Here is a 17,361-nt window from a genome sequence, read left to right on the forward strand (position 1 = left end):
CGCTGGTAAAAATAGTTTTTACTCTAATCTTATGAAGATATCCGAATATTTTAATTTTGGTAATTTTAATCCTGATTTAGTAGACACCGCAAAAGTGACAATGTTTCTGCAGTCAATGAAACAGAAATATATTTCGTATTGGCAGCATACTCTACAGCATTCTCAAAAACTAGAATTTTATAGATCTTTTAAGAACGAATATGCTACCTCCAATTATCTAGAGTTAACTAGGAAAGTTTCTGGTAGGAGAACATTAGCTAAATTACGTATTAGTAATCATAAGTTAATGATCGAACTAGGCAGATATAATACGTCCAGACATAATAGGCTCTGCCCGGTCTGTGATTGTAATAAAACCGAAGATGAAATTCATTTTCTCTTTTATTGTTCGAAATATACAACAATAAGAGATAACTTTTGCAAGACAATACAGCCTATCATCTTAAGTGTCAGCCGACTACCAGTGCCTGACTTGATTTTAGAATTAATGAATTCTTCCGTTCATTTTGTGACCATGCAATTGATTAAATTTATATCATCTTGTTTTGATTTACGTAACAAAATACTATCAATGTAATTAATTTTATATGTAATCATTTTTGTTTTTGTTTTTTACTATATATTATTATTTTATTATTTTTATTATTATTATTATTATTATTATTATTATTACTAAATAAGTTTACGCTTTTGCAATATTGTAACACATTTACAGTCATGCAAATAAAGCTTGTTGTTGTTGTTGTTGTTGTTGTTGCACTGAGCCTGCAATATATCAGCAGGGATGATCATGTTGCCAGGCAACTTATCCCGGTGGTTATAAGCTGACAAGTTAATTTTTACACAGTGCCCACTCATGCTATAGGGAAATCTTTATTTGCCTCATTAGCATATTAATCGAGCTACAAAAGTATCAATTCTGAATGTATAAAGCACATTTTGCAATAAAATATTTAAGCCCCAAGTATTAAAATCCTTTTTTTTCTGTGAAGCAGCTTAAAAAACACTTTAATTTTACAAAGAATGTATGGCCTCGTTACCACTTTTGCCACCCAGAAATTTGCAGAAATTTTGCAACATAGGTAAAGCACTGAAAATTTCGCCAATTATTTAGTTATTATTATGATGCCTTCTTTCTGCAAAGTTGTATGCTAATAAGGCAAAATGTAAATAGTGACGTCAGCCAAGATTTCCCAATATTCTGACTGGTATGTTACGTTTAGAGAATTTGTCAAATGTCTTGGCTTGGCTAGTGGAAAGTTCTGATTGGAAAGTCCGAAAATATCAGTTAAATTGCGCATGCCTAGCTTTCAAAAAAGATGACTCGACGAACTTCTTGGTGTTTTACCCGGGGGGGGGGGGGTACTCCCTATAACGGCCTATACGGGGAGGCTCCGCCCGAAAGGGGTACCTTTTTCAGGCTTCAGGTATATAAAAGGGTAGGTACTTCACGAGTTTAAGTATATGGAAGGGTATGGAAATCTGTCATTTGGCTATTTAAAAGGGCCTTTAATTAAAATATTTCGAACAGACGCAATTTATGGCTGTATTATTTTAATTTATTAAGCGTTACATAAAAATGACAAGAAAACGTGCTATTTTAAGTCCACGCCATGTCTCTTTCTCTCGAAAGGGGTACAATTTCTGTCAAAAATGGTATATAAAAGGGTAAGGGGTTAGAACTTGGGGCGGAGCCTCGCCGTATAAAACTTTTTGGAGTACCCCCCCCCCCCCCCCCAGGTGTTTTACTTCCCGCCATACTTATTGTTTTCAAAACAAATCAAAATTGATCCTGCAAAGGAACTTTCGAGAGTTACTGACTCGTTTCGTCAAGCTTGCGCAGTAAGGAACGAAGACTCGAGATACAAGATTCACGGTGTGTAGATTTGGAAATTACAGTGCCAATAAGTCGCATCGTTCAAATGAAATTCGCACTATAATCAGTCCCGGCATAGCTAATCGAACGAAATCGAACACCAGACTTTCAGTGAGTTCGATTTCCGAACAAATTGAACTCAATCGAACAAGTCGAACCCAATCGAACCCAATATATCAGATTGGGTTCGATTGAGTTCAGTAACCGAACTAATTCGAACACAATTAAATGGATTGCGGTCGATTGGCTCTGGTAAACCTATACATACAAAGCAAGCCCGTCGAAAGCAGGTTTTTCTTGCGCATTTTTTACAGTTTATTCAATAACAGAAACCCCTGTCCGCAGTTATGAGAACAGAACAAAACAGAACAAAAATCGTTATTCCCGCTTGCGTGTTCAATAATTATTGCACCATTTCCTTTTTAAAAACATCTTACTGTCGTGATAGAAAGGATAAATAGTAAATGCAACAGTAATGTTCGTGTAGATTGATTTCTTGGCCTGGGTGTCAAGGGTTATCTTGTCCCGCGGCGCTCTTTAGCGTGCGTGGCCGGCGTTCAAAGGGGAAGGAGAACGGGAGTTCGAGCGCGAAGCGCGAGGTGCGAGGAGAGAGCGCGAACTCCCCCTTCTCCTTCCCCTTTGAACGCCGGCCACGCAAGCTACGCGCTCTTTTGATTGTACTGCTTGTCTTTTGTGGCAAAAAAGAGAGCGGATTGAATTCCCTGGTACCTCGGTTCATTTTGTTGGCATCTGTTTCCGGTTCTCTTGAATCTCACAAAAACATCTTCTGTCAAGTTATCGAAGCATTTACAGGCCACAGGGAAGAAACTAGTTCACGTTGAATCGGCGGGTTGAAGGTGACCTTATTGTCCGCGCTCGTTTGCAATTCGGAATGCACGGCCTTTCTCGCCGATTTTCTTTAAAACATCGAAAACTTCGCCATCCTTGACGTCAAAGCGGCATTCCTGGTACCTCTCTACTACGCATTTGAAGCTTACAACCCACAGAGCATCTGAAGCCATTTCTGCGACCACGTGCTAAACTCCGGGCTGAAGTAACTCGAGCTTCCAAGAACTGGTTATAGATTTTCAACGCCTGTTTTACAAAAATCAAGAGTCCGAAAATCGAACGTTCGATTGAGTTCGATTGAATATTTTTTTTTCGGTGAGTTCGATTTGGTTCGATTGCCGAACTCAATCCATGAATTGAGTTCGATTGAGTTCGATTGAAATATAGTTCGATTGGGTTCGATTTGCTATGCCGGAAATCAGTTAAATGTGGGACGTAATAAACAGCCGTATTTTCTGGTTTTCTTCAGTAGCGTTACTTCTTTCGCATGTAAACGGTAATTGCTTACATCAGATTAGAAAGAAGACTATGAAGTCTACCCATAGGCGTACGAGGCGGGGGGGCGAGGGGGGCTGCAGCCCCCCCCCCCCCAGTGCCAAAATTTTTCGAGCAAAATGCTGAGAATTCGGGCAACAAGCCTAAAAAAAAATAGAAAACAAGCCGAAAAATCTAGTCAACATTACCTAAAACTCGAATTACATCAACAAGAAAAGTATTGGAAATATACCGAACTTTGAGGTTCAAAAGTCCAACTTTCTAATTCATCTGCGTTTGTTTCCTCTCGCAAATTGCTATAATAATGTTCGACTTTTCTCGCAAATTCTGCGTGACCCCTCAGTTTGATTCAGTTGCAATCAGCTTTTCCATAGCTTGAGCGCGCACGGTGGATTTAGTAGAAGACCTTGAAACAAAGCTGTTATAAATGTGACGAAGCTAATGCATTCGACTCAAACATTTAGTTCTCAGGGCTAGCTTAAAACTTTCAACGAAATGTTTTAAATCCCATTCTTTTGTAAATGTTTTAGACGCTTTTGCTTTACTTTCAAATGGGGGAAAACAATGTAAATTGGCTCCCCAAAATTAATTTAATTTTTGCTGAATTAGAGTGAATAAATAAAATATTTTCGAAAAAGAATTTAATGCATTGACACCTTCCGACAACGCCACGAAATTAATTAAAGAACTTAAGCAAGCAGGAGAAATTTGTACACAACTATATCAATGCTCGTTTTTCCATTTTATATGCCCCTTTATTCGACTTTCAACCCATGCCATTTTTCGACATTTTTTTCGGGCAAAAGAGTCTCCGCCCCCCCCCCCCCACCCCCAGGACCGAAGGTGCCCGTACGCCTATAAGTCAGGGTCTCAAAGGGGGGGGGGGGGGTCCCTGGAGCCCTGGAGCCCTGAAATTTCTGCTTTGGAGCCCGGAGCCCGATCATTTTATTGACTGGAGCCCTGATCCTTTTTTGGCTGTGGAGACCGGAGCCCAAAGAAATTGTCTGTTGATTCCAGAGCCCAGCATTTTGAAATTTAATCATTCGCGATCCCAGATTGCATTTTTTCTTGTTTTATGACTGCATTTTGTTTGTTTGTAAATGAGCCATTCGTCCTGCGTATTACACAAGAAGATTCTCCCATTCGGAAACTGCAGTCCTTCCTGTGTCTATGAATTGCGATCGTAGTACTAAATTTCATTATGCCAAAACTTGTAGCCACCTCTTGGAAACCATGTTTTAAGGTCAGATACCTATTGAATTCCGCGATTGATGTAGCCGTTCGCTCACGTTTTAACATCACACTCCAACAATGGCAGGCCTTGTCTGCCCCCAGTTCATATAAACAGACGGTTGCATCAAGCAGATCAGCTTCTTTTAACTCGCTTGATGCACCAATCTCAGATTTAAAGAAACAACAGCAAAGCGAACTTCATCTTAGCTTTGACCAAAGATCAACGCCACATGAAAGATGTCAAGATGATACGTGGAATTTTCGGTCACATTGAGCATAGAAATCTGATCCGCTCCATGGCCTTAGTACTGATATTCAAGTTCAGTAAAAACGACAAAAACAAAAAAACTAAAAACGACAAAAACACTATAACGAAAGAGCGCCCTTCCCAAGGGTTTACGCATCGCTAGTTGCTCCCAGGGGGGCAACGAACAATAACGTCAATGCAACTTATTAGAATTCTGCGAACCTTGCAAAATTCATCATTCTCTGAAGAAGACCGCAGAAGGCGATCGAAAATTTAGAGTATCCTTTTATATTTTTAGATCTTTTTAAACCATTTTTATATTTTAAGTAAATAGTTAATCCACTTTTAATAGTTGGAGACATGAGAACTGGCTTCTTGGGTTTAAAAAACTGATGAAAACTGGTCGGAATTGTGGACGTTTTAATTTGCGGACTCGATTTTGCATTGCAAAATAATTTTTAGTGCATGCATAGTGGAGCCCGGAGCCCGAAAGCAGATGATATGGAGCCCTGGAGCCCTGACATTTTCGTCTTGGAGCCCTGGAGCCCTGCATTTTTTAGCCCGGAGCCCTGGAGCCCTAAACCCCTTTGAGACCCTGATAAGTCTACCTCTTTTGCTACGAGGTTTAGAGATTTTAAATTCACATGCACGGTTTGGGACTGGGACTAGTTAAGCACGCGCAATGACAATTTTATTTCAAACCAGGTGCTCTCCTTAATAAAATTCACCATATTAGCTTTACAAAACGCTCCAAAATTAACGGCTTACCACAAATACAGTTTTCAGCAATGCCTTAGCAACGTCTCTGGATCTGTAGTTAGGATTGAGCCCCCTAACAAGCCCTCGCTAACTAATGTCACTTTGCAACGGTCTCCGTTTTAAAATTTCAGGTACCTATGAAGCGATTTGTGATAAGACTTTTTCCATTTTTCATCGTTTATGTGTGGGCATGCAGAAGGCCAAATTTTTTAAAAAAGTATTACGGTTGAAAACGTCCTTAATAAACTCAATTCTGTTTTTAAGACTTTGGCAAACTACGTAAACACAGCAACGTCTTTAAAGACAGCTGCCTGTCAAAGTAATAGCATTTTTTACTATGACAAAAAAAATTAATCCACCAACCACAATATAGGGGAAGTCTTAAGCAGCCACTTATAATCGATAGCTAATTAATAGATGGAGGTGACATATTTGAATAAACAAGAACTTTCAATTGCCTTCAGATGTTGCAGCAGTTTCATGGTACACACCATTGAATATCCACCCACCGAAGCTTCTCGATGAATTGTGACTGATCACTGGTCAATTATTCTCAAGTTTTTGTAAGGCCATCGTAAAGATGCTTTCTGTATTTTTCTGCTTTGTTTTCGTCTTGTTGGCTTCTGTCATCCCAGGGACACAAGGTAAGGCTTTTCAGTCAGTGTTTGAGGATATTCTTGTTTTATTTTTTTAGTATCACAATTTTAGACATTGTATATATAACGCTTACGAAGAGGTGGACGGTTTTCTGTATATCTTTGCTTTTAATATTGTACGGTGAAAATGTTTTTCATTAGGGGCGTTAATTAAGAGATTCTAATTTTTGTTAAGTCGTCGCCCTGGTAAATTACTGAACACTGCTGACATGATAACGAATGCTTTAACTTAAGAGTGCTCCGCCTTTTTCAAAGTTTTATCAAAAGATCCTAGTGTGCAAGAGTTATTTTGCGACATTTTTGGATATACAAGCGGATAAACTTCTGCGGACAACACTTAGTTACATCTTAACCAGAAATGTTTATTTTCGTTATTCAGACGAGACCAAAATAAAATTTTGAACTTATAGTCTATGTCTTTCAAGATCGAATATTACCTATCTTCGCTTCTTTGTGTGAGTAATTAGACTTTCCGGCATCGATCTTTCAGACTTTATAAATCTATTCTTTTGAGTTTTCTTTTCGATCAGAAAAAAGTTTTGCATGTTAAAAATGGGGATATATGTTCTGCGACTCATGTAAAAGAATAAAGAAAAATATTGCGGACACCATAAACTAACATCTACAAAATAGACTATTTGATGACACTTAAGTAACCGACTCAAATACTGCCAAATATTCAAGGTGATCCGAAAAAAATCGGTATGTTTTGGAAAGATTACTGTCATTTACTAAAACGTCTCTTAACAAACTACTCTAGAATTTGTGCAACATAAAAAATTAATGAATGTACAAACAGTCTTTCTTACAACAAAGTTGAAATGATAACAAGTTTCCTTCCGCATAACTCTTGTTGCTTTTTGGTACAGTTCGGTTAAGAAAACTGAGCTGAAACTTTGAAAACGTTTTTAAAACGGTAAAAAGGCGGATTGTGTAAAATAAACCGAAAACATTAATAAGTCATATCAAAGAACACCGCTTAGAGGAAGTTTTAACTTAACTGATACACTAAGCTTAAACAGGTGTCTGTGAAATATCCATGCAAATTTTAGTTAAAAAACGTATTCAAGTTTTTATTGATACGGCGAAAACCTTACTCATACGAGCTCCTGGCGCCAAATTAAAATAATATATGGTAGCTCTGAAACCGCTCGGCGGATTTTTTTTTAACTATGCAGAAAGTTGTATCCTAACATGCCATCATTACTCGATAATAAAATAACAGTAAAAGTGAGTCCGCTATGCGAACATGTGTGGACTTTCATTTGATTAAAAGTTGACATTATGAATTAATCAATGAGTTACTGTAGCAGTCAACAACTTGAATCGAGTAATTCGAGATACAAGGGTCACCGAGTTTGTTTTTAAGATAGCACATAAAACGAAAAAAAAGGGTGTTTTTAACAGTTACACTGTTGCTGTGGTAACCAGTGACGTCATGGAAATGACCACAGCTTTTTCAGCAATGAATGGACATTTGTTTGATTTCATTATTGCAGCAGCAAATGATAGATTTGTAGTATTGACCCATCAATGTACGAGAGCTGCAGGAGCTGGAAAGTGCTGGAAACCTTGAGGTTTCTTTACATAGTACAGGTCATTATTAATTAATATAAACATCCTGTTTTTACAGAAGCAGAAAAAAGGAAGTCCTTGCTTCCGAGCTTAAAACTAAACATCCGCTATTTGAGCTATTTGACAAAGCAATCATAAAACAAGGCGGAGTCTAGGAAACACAAAGAGAAATTTTAAGAAAGCACCGCCGTGGGCGAGTGATCAGTCGTCGGGTGAAACGAATCAAGGATCGGTTTACGAGCCAATCCCGAACAATCCACGACACTGATCCGACCAACTGTCTACTGGCAACCAATGATATCCTTTTAATTAAACTCGTGATGAATGTTTTGAAGCGTGCTAGATATTAAAAGCGTGTTGTTTCCGCCGACCAGCTCTCACTGTGACAAATAAAGGTAATAAAGTTGTCGCGACGAAGAACAAACGAATACTCGAGTCGTTGTGAATTGTTACTCATTCAATTTGATAGATCAAGATGTATGCCTTTCCAAGCTTGAAATGCACTGGGATTCAGTAGCATGACGCTCTGGTTAGCAAGCTAAAGAAAAGCGCTTTGGTTAAAGCACGGACAAAGCACGCATTTAACTCCGACCTATTAGTGACTATCATCAACGCGCTCGTTTTCAGTAAGTTGTACTATTGCTCTACTGTATGGTACAGTACCGCTGCCTGTAATGTGCAAAAACTTCAACTCGTTCAGAACTTCGCTGCTCGGATAATTAGTGGTACATATAAATTTGAGCATATAACTCCATCACTCAAGAATTTGAGGTGGCTTCCCGTGAAAAAGCAGCTTTACCTCCGAGATGCTGTTTTCGCTTTTAAGTGCATGACGGGCTGCGCCCCGACCTATCTGACTTCACAATTTGTCAAAAGGCACTAAATATCAAGCCGAACACAAGAAATTCACAACAACTGAATATTCCCCTGTGCAAAACCACTGCTGGTCAGAGGTCTTTTTATTAAAGAAATAAAAAACGCACCCGAGTGCATTGTTGAGTTATATAAGCACGCAGGAATTTTTAAGAACACGAGAGAAGTGCATAGAGAAGCACGAGGCGCAGCCGAGTGCTTCTCGCACTTCTCGAGTGTTCTTAAAAATTCCCAAGTGCTAATATAACTCAACAATGCACGAGGAGAAAGTTTTTTATTTCTTTTATGAAATGTTAAAAAAAATGCGCGCGCTAAAACTCGTGACGTAAGCAGCGTGCATTATTTATGGGTTAGAGACTGTTGTGAGTGTTTTGTTGACAAATACACGCACGCGCTGGCCGCACAATGAACGAGAAATCTTCAATACTGCACGAGGCGTAGCCTCGTGCAGTATTGAAAATTTCGAGTTCATTGTGCGGCCAGCAAGTGCGTGTATTTGTCAACAAAACACGAACTAACAGTCTCTAACCCATGAGCTATAGGATAAGTGGAGTTTTTCTAAGTTAAAAGCTAATATCTTACCACTAAAGTCTTTTCTTTACTACTCTGTTTACTTCTGTCGTTGTTCGATCACAATACATGGGTAACCAGGCTTTTATTCAACCGACAAGACCTGGATGCTAAACTAATTTGCATTTGGAGTGCCCCTGGCCACTCCCCGAAAAAAAGCACCATTTCATGCCTTTGGGGGTAGGTATTCCTACATGTGGACCACTAAGCTAATTTGCATTTGGGACTATGTGTATAATACCATGGGTAGGAAGATAATCCCTTCTTTCGTGTGAAGCTCGTAAGATCCAAAGGTGGCCATTTTCCTTATAAGGAATGTAAAGGTGGCCCACCTGGGGGTTATACAAAGGAAACCATTCATTCACACAGGGAGTGGGATGAGGTGAACATGGGTTTACCCGAAGTCGTTGGAGTCTTGCTTAATTAAATGGTTGAATTTTGCGACTATGAATAGGAGTTAAGAACTATTTACATAAGTAAATTGAAATAATACGGGCTCGCCCGCTCTTACTACTTTTCTTTATTTTACTGTCATAATCTGACGTTCTAATGTTGAGAGAAGTAGTGAGTGGAGGAAATAAAGTTTTATCGGCTACATTCCAGAAACAGTAGTGGATTCTCCGACGACAATAAATTGCACGCCGCATGTAAATAATTGTATTATATATACGAGTCGAAAACATTAAACAAAGAAGCGCTCTTACAAGCTTAAATTCGTCAAAAAACCTGCATAAAAACTAACTCACCCTATGCGGAAATTTTTCTTATTTATTTTATTTCAAAACCTCAGTCGTAAAAGCCGATTTTTCGAAGCTTAAATATTCACAACAACAATTAGTGAATAGATTTGAATATTCATATTTGTAAGTTGTGACCACACAAACACACGCGTAGAGTTCAACGCCTGTGTTTTCCCGTTCATGCTGCACCGGTAAAAAGTCACTCGTTGACAACTCCAGCTTACTCCATAGCGAAAACCTTCAAAAATAACGACAACGACCACAAAACTATCCGAAATTTACATTTTTTTTTCACCGTTGAGTTGCGAACATCTCCAAAATAAACCAAAATTCATTTCCGGTTGCCAAACCTTTCTTCTTCCATGTGGGGAAAGGCTCAAGTTTGTCGCCTTTTTCATACCTCACTAGGGGATTGAGAGTGCTTGTTGATCTTACGAGCTCAACACGAAATTAAAAAACAATACCCATTGTTTGTCCGGTTTAGTGATTGGCCAAAAACCAAAATCTCCTAGCAACAGTAAAAGTTTTTCCTACCCAGTGTTTTTATTATTCGCCGTAACACCAAATGCAAATTAGTTTAGCATCTAGGTCTTCTCGGTTGAATAAAAGCCTGGTTACCCATGTGTTGCGATCGAACAACCAAAGTAGTAAACAGAGTAGTAAAAAGACTTTAGTGGTAAGATATTGGCTTTTAATTTAGAAAAAACTCCACTTATCCCATAGCTCATGTCTAACCCTTTTAATATACAATCTGAGTACACTGCAAGAAAAACACGATTCACCGAACTTTGAACTAGACTTTTAATGAATAATAATAAGAAGAATTTGAGTAGTACATAATTATACATGCAGGCTGTAAAGATCAATAATACAGAAATCCAAAATAAGCTGAAAAATAAATAAAGCTTAAAATGGTCCATTAAATTGTTCTTTAGCTGGAGTCGTTCATAAATACAGTCAGCGAGAAGCTTGTTCAATGCAAGGTGAGCCGATCGCTTTTACAATTGCAAGCCAGCAAGTCAATCGCACACAAAAAATTCAGCTTCAGTTTACCTTTGAAAATGAAAACACTCCAGGTTGTTTTCTTCTTGGTATTTTTTGGTATTGAATCGTTGATAATTTGAGGAATATCTTTTTTCTTCCACTTTTGCAAGCCTTTTGCAAGCTGAAGACATTTTCAATAATGCACGATTTTTGTGCATTATTGTCAATACTGCACTGTCGGAGTTTGCTGACGACAGGTAAAGGAAAATCACGTGATCGATTTTAACCAATGGCGCGCGTGGATTTTGGACAGTGAACGAAGATTGTATATTAAAACTCGATAAAGCACGCGCGTGACGTATGCAGCGTGCTTTATGGAGCTATAATGAATTCAAACTGACCAATCACAGCGCGCGCAATTACTCGGACATTTTATAATACTAAGCTTATCTAGCCGAGAATATTGAAATGGCTTTTTGCGGCTTGAATGCGCTTGCGATCCGGGGCCAGGGCTTAAAACGTTAACTCTGCATAAACCATTTCTTAGGCATAGACACATTTACAAGTTCTGAGGTTATCATGTTATCATCCATCGATGTCATTGTTTTCAAGGATATTTTGTACTTTCTTTTTAAGAATGCGTGTGCGAAGAATCCTTGCAAGAACAAGGCGACCTGCCAGGCTGGTTTTACAGACAGAGATTATCAATGTTTGTGTTTTCCTGGATTTACGGGCCTCGATTGTGAATATGGTAAGAAACGTCGTCGGCTATTATGACAGGACTTTTGAAACTTACCAATTATAAGAGTTTGATAGGCTAAAAAAAGGAAATTAATTTTTCATTGTAACAACTGGTTCTCCGCACAATAGGAAAGCACTCCATCCTTAACATACAAGTAAACACCATCGAAAACTCCCAACCTTCTTTCGAGTTTGCATCATTCACATGAAGCAGCTCTATTCCCTGGGGGGAGGGGTACTTCGGTAAATTTTGGATAAAAAGTTGAAAGTCTTTTTAAGGCCCAAAACCTTAAAAAACAAAAGCTAAGTATGGCGTGAACGACCCAATTCCAAATAACGGCTAACCCGGCGCACGGCAAAATCACAAATTTTTATCATAAAATCACCTTGCTTATACTTCAACGGAAAATTTAGTTTTATCAAACCATTTCTTTTTTCGATTACGCACTACAATGTTTCATAATAGAACGGGAACACAATGCCAACCCGACTGAAGGGGCAAAAATGATACCCTATTTAAGGATCAAGAACCTATCCCGCAGTACATAACTGTCTATCATAATGTTCAGAAATACTTCAACATTGATATGGGGGAGAGGGGGGGCCAAACATCTTGTGTAATATAGCCCATATATGGGAGTGACCTGCCGGATCTTTTAAAGACAAATAATGGAACCATACGTTCTAGCCGTGTTTTTTACAAAGCCTCATGTAAAAAAAACTACACAAACATCAGAGCGTCCATTATATGATCACAGCCTTATAATCCAAGAAAGTATCCTGAGTCATATTATTCAATGGAATTACGTTTGTTGCTTTAGATATTGACGAGTGTTCCACGAAGGCTCACAGCTGTGATGTTAATGCTGTGTGTAACAACACCCGGGGATCCTATAACTGCACGTGCAAAGATGGATTCTATGGAGATGGCGAAACCTGCAATGGTAAATATAAGAAATTAAAGAAATGATTTAGTTACTTCTTTTAGTTGATGTTAAGTTCCATTGAATATCGTATTTTCCCGGCAAAACATAGACTATAGATAAATAACTGGCGAGATACGCTATATATATGAACATTGATAACTTATCAGACCATTTCAAAGGAACTTATTTTAATGAAATTCCTTTCGTTATTTCAGATATAGACGAGTGTGCCAACGGATCGTACAACTGTGATGTTAATGCTGTGTGTAACAACACCCGGGGATCCTATAACTGCACGTGCAAAGATGGATTCTATGGAGATGACAAAAATTGCACGGGTAACTATCTGTAACATCATTATTTTGTAGCCAGACCATTTCAAAGGAACTTATTTTAATGAAATCCCTTTCGTTATTTCAGATATAGACGAGTGTGCCAACGGATCGTACAACTGTGATGTTAATGCTGTGTGTAACAACACCCGGGGATCCTATAACTGCACGTGCAAAGATGGATTCTATGGAGATGGCAAAAATTGCACGGGTAACTATCTGTAACATCATTATTTTGTAGCCAGACCATTTCAAAGGAACTTATTTTAATGAAATCCCTTTCGTTATTTCAGATGTAGACGAGTGTGCCAACGGATCGTACAACTGTGATGTTAATGCTGTGTGTAACAACACCCGGGGATCCTATAACTGCACGTGTAAAGATGGGTTTTATGGAGATGGCAAAAATTGTACTGGTAAGTATCTGTAACATATTTTGTAGCCAGACTATTTCAAATGAAACTTATTCAATAAATTCCTTTTGTTGTTTTAGATATAGACGAGTGTGCCAACGGTTCGTACAACTGTGATGTTAATGCTGTGTGTAACAACATCCGGGGATCCTATAACTGCACGTGCAAAGATGGATTTTATGGAGATGGTGTAAACTGTACAGGTAACTTTTGTTATATATGATGCGTTTTTATTTACAACAGTGTGTAACTGCAAACGTAGACCTACTGGCCGGACATCAAATGCAACGCGCTATAAGATTAGGGAACATTCCGTTACAAAATTAAACTACTTTAAATTAATGAAACTCACAACCAGGCACCTTTTGTGACATATACTTGTCCTCCCCCTTGTTGTCCTTCTCCTTGCTGCCGAACTAGGAAGGTAAGCAGAGTTGATCATCTTTTACGACCAGTTGCTAAATCTGAAAATATTATTTTACTTGTGCACAGTACTATCCAAACTCTTGAAACTGCTACTTCAAGTTCGTTAAACTAATAAAGTAACGAGGCTGTCAAAATGAAGAAAAACTGCCTTTGTTAATAAAAGCTGGATCCTAAATAAACGTTGGGCTCAAATAACCGGGTCCCCAAAGCTGTGTTTTAAATTAAATTCGCGAAAAGTTGGCATGCATTTACAAAGAGTAGAAGTACTATATACAAATCTTGTAAAGTTTATAAGCATCATTTGCCAAGGAATTTAGATTATGGCCGAAAGCGCGCAGTAAGACATCCAATAGCTTAGTTAAAATCGACAATACCTTTCCAAACTCAGTTTGTGAACCGTCGGAGATTTATAAGAATATAAAAATTTAAAACATTCTTTTTATTTTATCCGCTGTAGAGAAGCCACGGTCGGTTATCATTTGTGAGGACAAAACAAATACCATTAGCTGCCAAAATGGAAAAATAATCGACGTGCTGTACGCAAATTATGGCAGGCTGGACCGTCGAACATGCATTCATGTCAGTATGAGCGACATAAACTGTTCTTCCAGCAATTCCCTTAAGGTTGTGCAGAACAAGTGCAACACCAAAACCAGCTGCGAGCTGCTTGCAAATAAACAAGAGTTTGGTGGCGATCCATGTGGTGGAACATACAAATATCTGCAAGTCAAATACAGGTGCCTGGAACTGGAACATAATGATTAAACGATAAATATAGTAGGATTCCCCCTTCTGTGATACGCGACTGACTCATTTAAATTACTGACAAAAAGCCAAGAATAATTTCACCTCTCCACGATTTACTGAGTGAGCTATGTGCTTACGTGACCTCATTCTTAATAATTTAGGTTGCGTTTCTTTGGGAAAATACAAATCCAGATTCTTGTATCCAAAAACGGATTTTGCGTTTCTTTACTTAAATCCGAAAATGGATTAGTTAGGGCAACCTCTAGCTTGTTTGTCTGCAATGCAGGCCAGGTAACTTAGTTCCCAGGGCTTTTCCCTTGCCGAGGGAAAAGCCCTGGGAACGAGGTTGTAATCAGGGATTAGTGATCTGAAGAGTCCGAACTCCGAGTGGATACATCAGATCATATCTAAATCCGGATTTTTAGGATTCATGATCCGTGCGTTTCTTTGGGAAAGGATTCGAAAAAGTTCATTGACCCAGCGGTCTTTGCTGTGAAAATACAGATGCGCGATTTGTAAGCACTGTCAATACGGTACGTTTTCAAGTTTCTATTTCGATTAACATACAAAATGATTAAATTTAAAATTTAAGGGTAGCTTGATCATTGTGGAGTGTCATCTTAAACCAGGGGCACCCATCGAGAATATAGTTCAAAACCACTTAAAGATAGCACCGTTGAACGTATTTTAGTATTTAAACGGTAGATATAGGCATATTTTTATCCCCTAAAAATTTTTTATCTGTTCGGATTTCCTAGCTGAAAGTCTAGTGATCCGAAAGTTATAGGGATCAAAACTTACCTTTTCGAAAATTCCAGCCAGAGAAAGGCTCCCGAAAATTCTAGGTAACCTTTTTAGAGTAAAAAATCCGTTAAAAATGAACAATTATACCATTTTTTAGATATTCGAAAATCCTAGGAAAGGCAGGCAAGCAAAAAAATTTACAATGTATGTTCCGAAAATTCTAGATCTCAAATCGTCTCCCGAACAGATATTTTAACGAAATATTCCGTTGGGTGCCCCTGTTAAACTGGATGCAGGCTTTCTACAGAACAGTTACAATGGGCCTTCGGAAGCTGTATTCTGAAATCGTCACGGGTATAGTTTGCATTGATCATGTTTTTACAGAATTCTTGGCTGTCAGGTGCGTTCTCGCCATATTATGCTTCAGGCTAAAGAAGAACTGCTTCGGCGTGTGATTTTTCTGAAGGCTTTTGTATGCTGAAATGATTTTGGCTAGCATACCTTCGACAAAAAATGAATATGTACTGACATTTTGATGTTCTGTGTGAAACAGTGTTTACAGCTGTGTTCACGGGGTTGTCGTGGCAAAAATCCATTTTCAGATTCTTCATTTCTTTCGTAGCAAAGTATCTGTGTGATCCGAGATTTAAAATCCAATAATGGATTCTCCCAAAGAAACGCACCCTTAGTCCTATCACAGTGAATGAATGTAAAAAACATGTAGAATCGAAGTCAATTCTAAACTTGGACTGAATCACCGGCTATGTATGAATGCATGTTGTTACAAACTAGCTGGTCATTAAATTGTGACCATAACATAACTGTAGAGAAACCAAACCACGTGCCAAAACAAAGGTTACACCACAGATAAAAATTTGGTTAGCTCGCCAAAAAACAAAAACACTCTGCCTCAATAGGGCTTGGACTTTACTCATACTCTCCACTGATCTACTGTTCAAAAATGCATTAATAAATCATAAACAAAATGCAAAGGAAATTGATGTTTAATGAGTTTCTTTATATCTGATAAAGACACGGCTTAATTTTATGTCCAATTTTCTTGGCCAAAATAACCCAAAATCTAAATATCAGTGCAAGAATGAAAAAGTCTACATCAGAGGTCTTAGAAGCTGTTAAATAAACTCAAATTTGGTGCTTTATCAAGCCTAAAACTTGATGAAGCACTCCTGCTCGTTAATTAAACATTACATAATGTAGCTTGCTACTTACTACAAACACTTCTAACATGGACGTTAGGGGATTTTATGTGGCTGTGCCTTTCTGGGTTCTGGTCGCTACCAATCCCATCATTTTTTTTTAACCGCCGTTTTTTTCCCATTTAGACCAGCATCTAGATGGGGCTGTCAATTCACGGCAATTTTCAAAGGAAAATTCGTAGATTTTTAAAAGATTTTTCGCAGGTTTGGACTGTTTTCAAGATCTCGAAAATAAAATAAACCATTTTCTTTTGAACATACCTCCTTGGTCTGCTCGGAGAGTCTTGATATCATATATATCTATGTTACAGGACAAAATAACTTTTAATCTAGGTTTAATTTGTTTTTAACCTAGTTAATTTTTTTTCATACTAGGTTAATTACTGAGTAGAAAATTAAACTTAAAACATCTCCCCTCCATCACTGTCTCTGAACCCCCCTCCACTATCCTTACTTACCCTCCTCTAAAATCTGCTATTTCTGCTATAGTTAGAATAAACTGAGATGAGGTTGCATAACTGAAATAGCTTAAAGCTATCTCTGCCTTTACTTTAGTTCATTATTAGTCTTGATGTGGCTACAACCATTGTTTTGTACATAAACGTAACTTGACTGTTATGTATGTTTCAAAGTGGAAGCTTGATTAAATTTTGCGAAACTGAGATTAGCTTGAAAGTAGAGAATTAACTCTAAGTGGTTAATTTACAGTGCTGGAAAGTAACGCAAGAATTTCCTTGCTTGCGTTAGCCTTAGAAAGGAAATCGTGGACCACACGAGGCAAAGACAAATTCTCTGACCTCGGTGGGTTCGAACGGATGGCCTCTGGATAGGCCATTTCCGAGTTACCCTTTGCCTCTGTTTCAAAACGAGTCTACGTGCGAAACCATTCATATGAAAATGAGTTTCACCTACAGGTCAATTCCATGTAAATCAAACTAATTTTCATTTGAATAGTTTT

At 38.2% G+C, this 17,361-nt stretch overlaps 1 protein-coding gene across 1 annotated transcript; it reads left to right on the forward strand.

Annotated features, from left to right (window-relative positions):
* Positions 1 to 11,436: 11,436 nt before the first annotated feature.
* LOC144633564 (uncharacterized) lies at positions 11,437 to 14,460 on the forward strand. The gene is made up of 7 exons (XM_078492411.1): positions 11,437 to 11,608; positions 12,420 to 12,542; positions 12,740 to 12,862; positions 12,945 to 13,067; positions 13,150 to 13,272; positions 13,350 to 13,472; positions 14,153 to 14,460. Exons 1-7 carry the CDS (start codon positions 11,437 to 11,439, stop codon positions 14,458 to 14,460), a joined length of 1,095 nt encoding a protein of 364 aa, XP_078348537.1.
* The last annotated feature ends 2,901 nt before the right edge of the window (positions 14,461 to 17,361 follow it).

This window comes from Oculina patagonica, chromosome 12 (assembly GCF_052425735.1).
Source record: "Oculina patagonica isolate OP01 chromosome 12, crgOcupat, whole genome shotgun sequence".
NCBI classification, from domain to species: domain Eukaryota; kingdom Metazoa; phylum Cnidaria; class Anthozoa; order Scleractinia; family Oculinidae; genus Oculina; species Oculina patagonica.

Excerpts from the sequence above, each read along its gene's own strand:
- LOC144633564 (XM_078492411.1), top strand. The coding sequence starts at position 11,437 with ATGTTATCATCCATCGATGTCATTGTTTTCAAGGATATTTTGTACTTT. Across the intron at positions 11,609-12,419 it reads GGGCCTCGATTGTGAATATG|ATATTGACGAGTGTTCCACG; the intron begins GTAAGAAACGTC and ends TTGTTGCTTTAG. Across the intron at positions 12,543-12,739 it reads AGATGGCGAAACCTGCAATG|ATATAGACGAGTGTGCCAAC; the intron begins GTAAATATAAGA and ends TCGTTATTTCAG.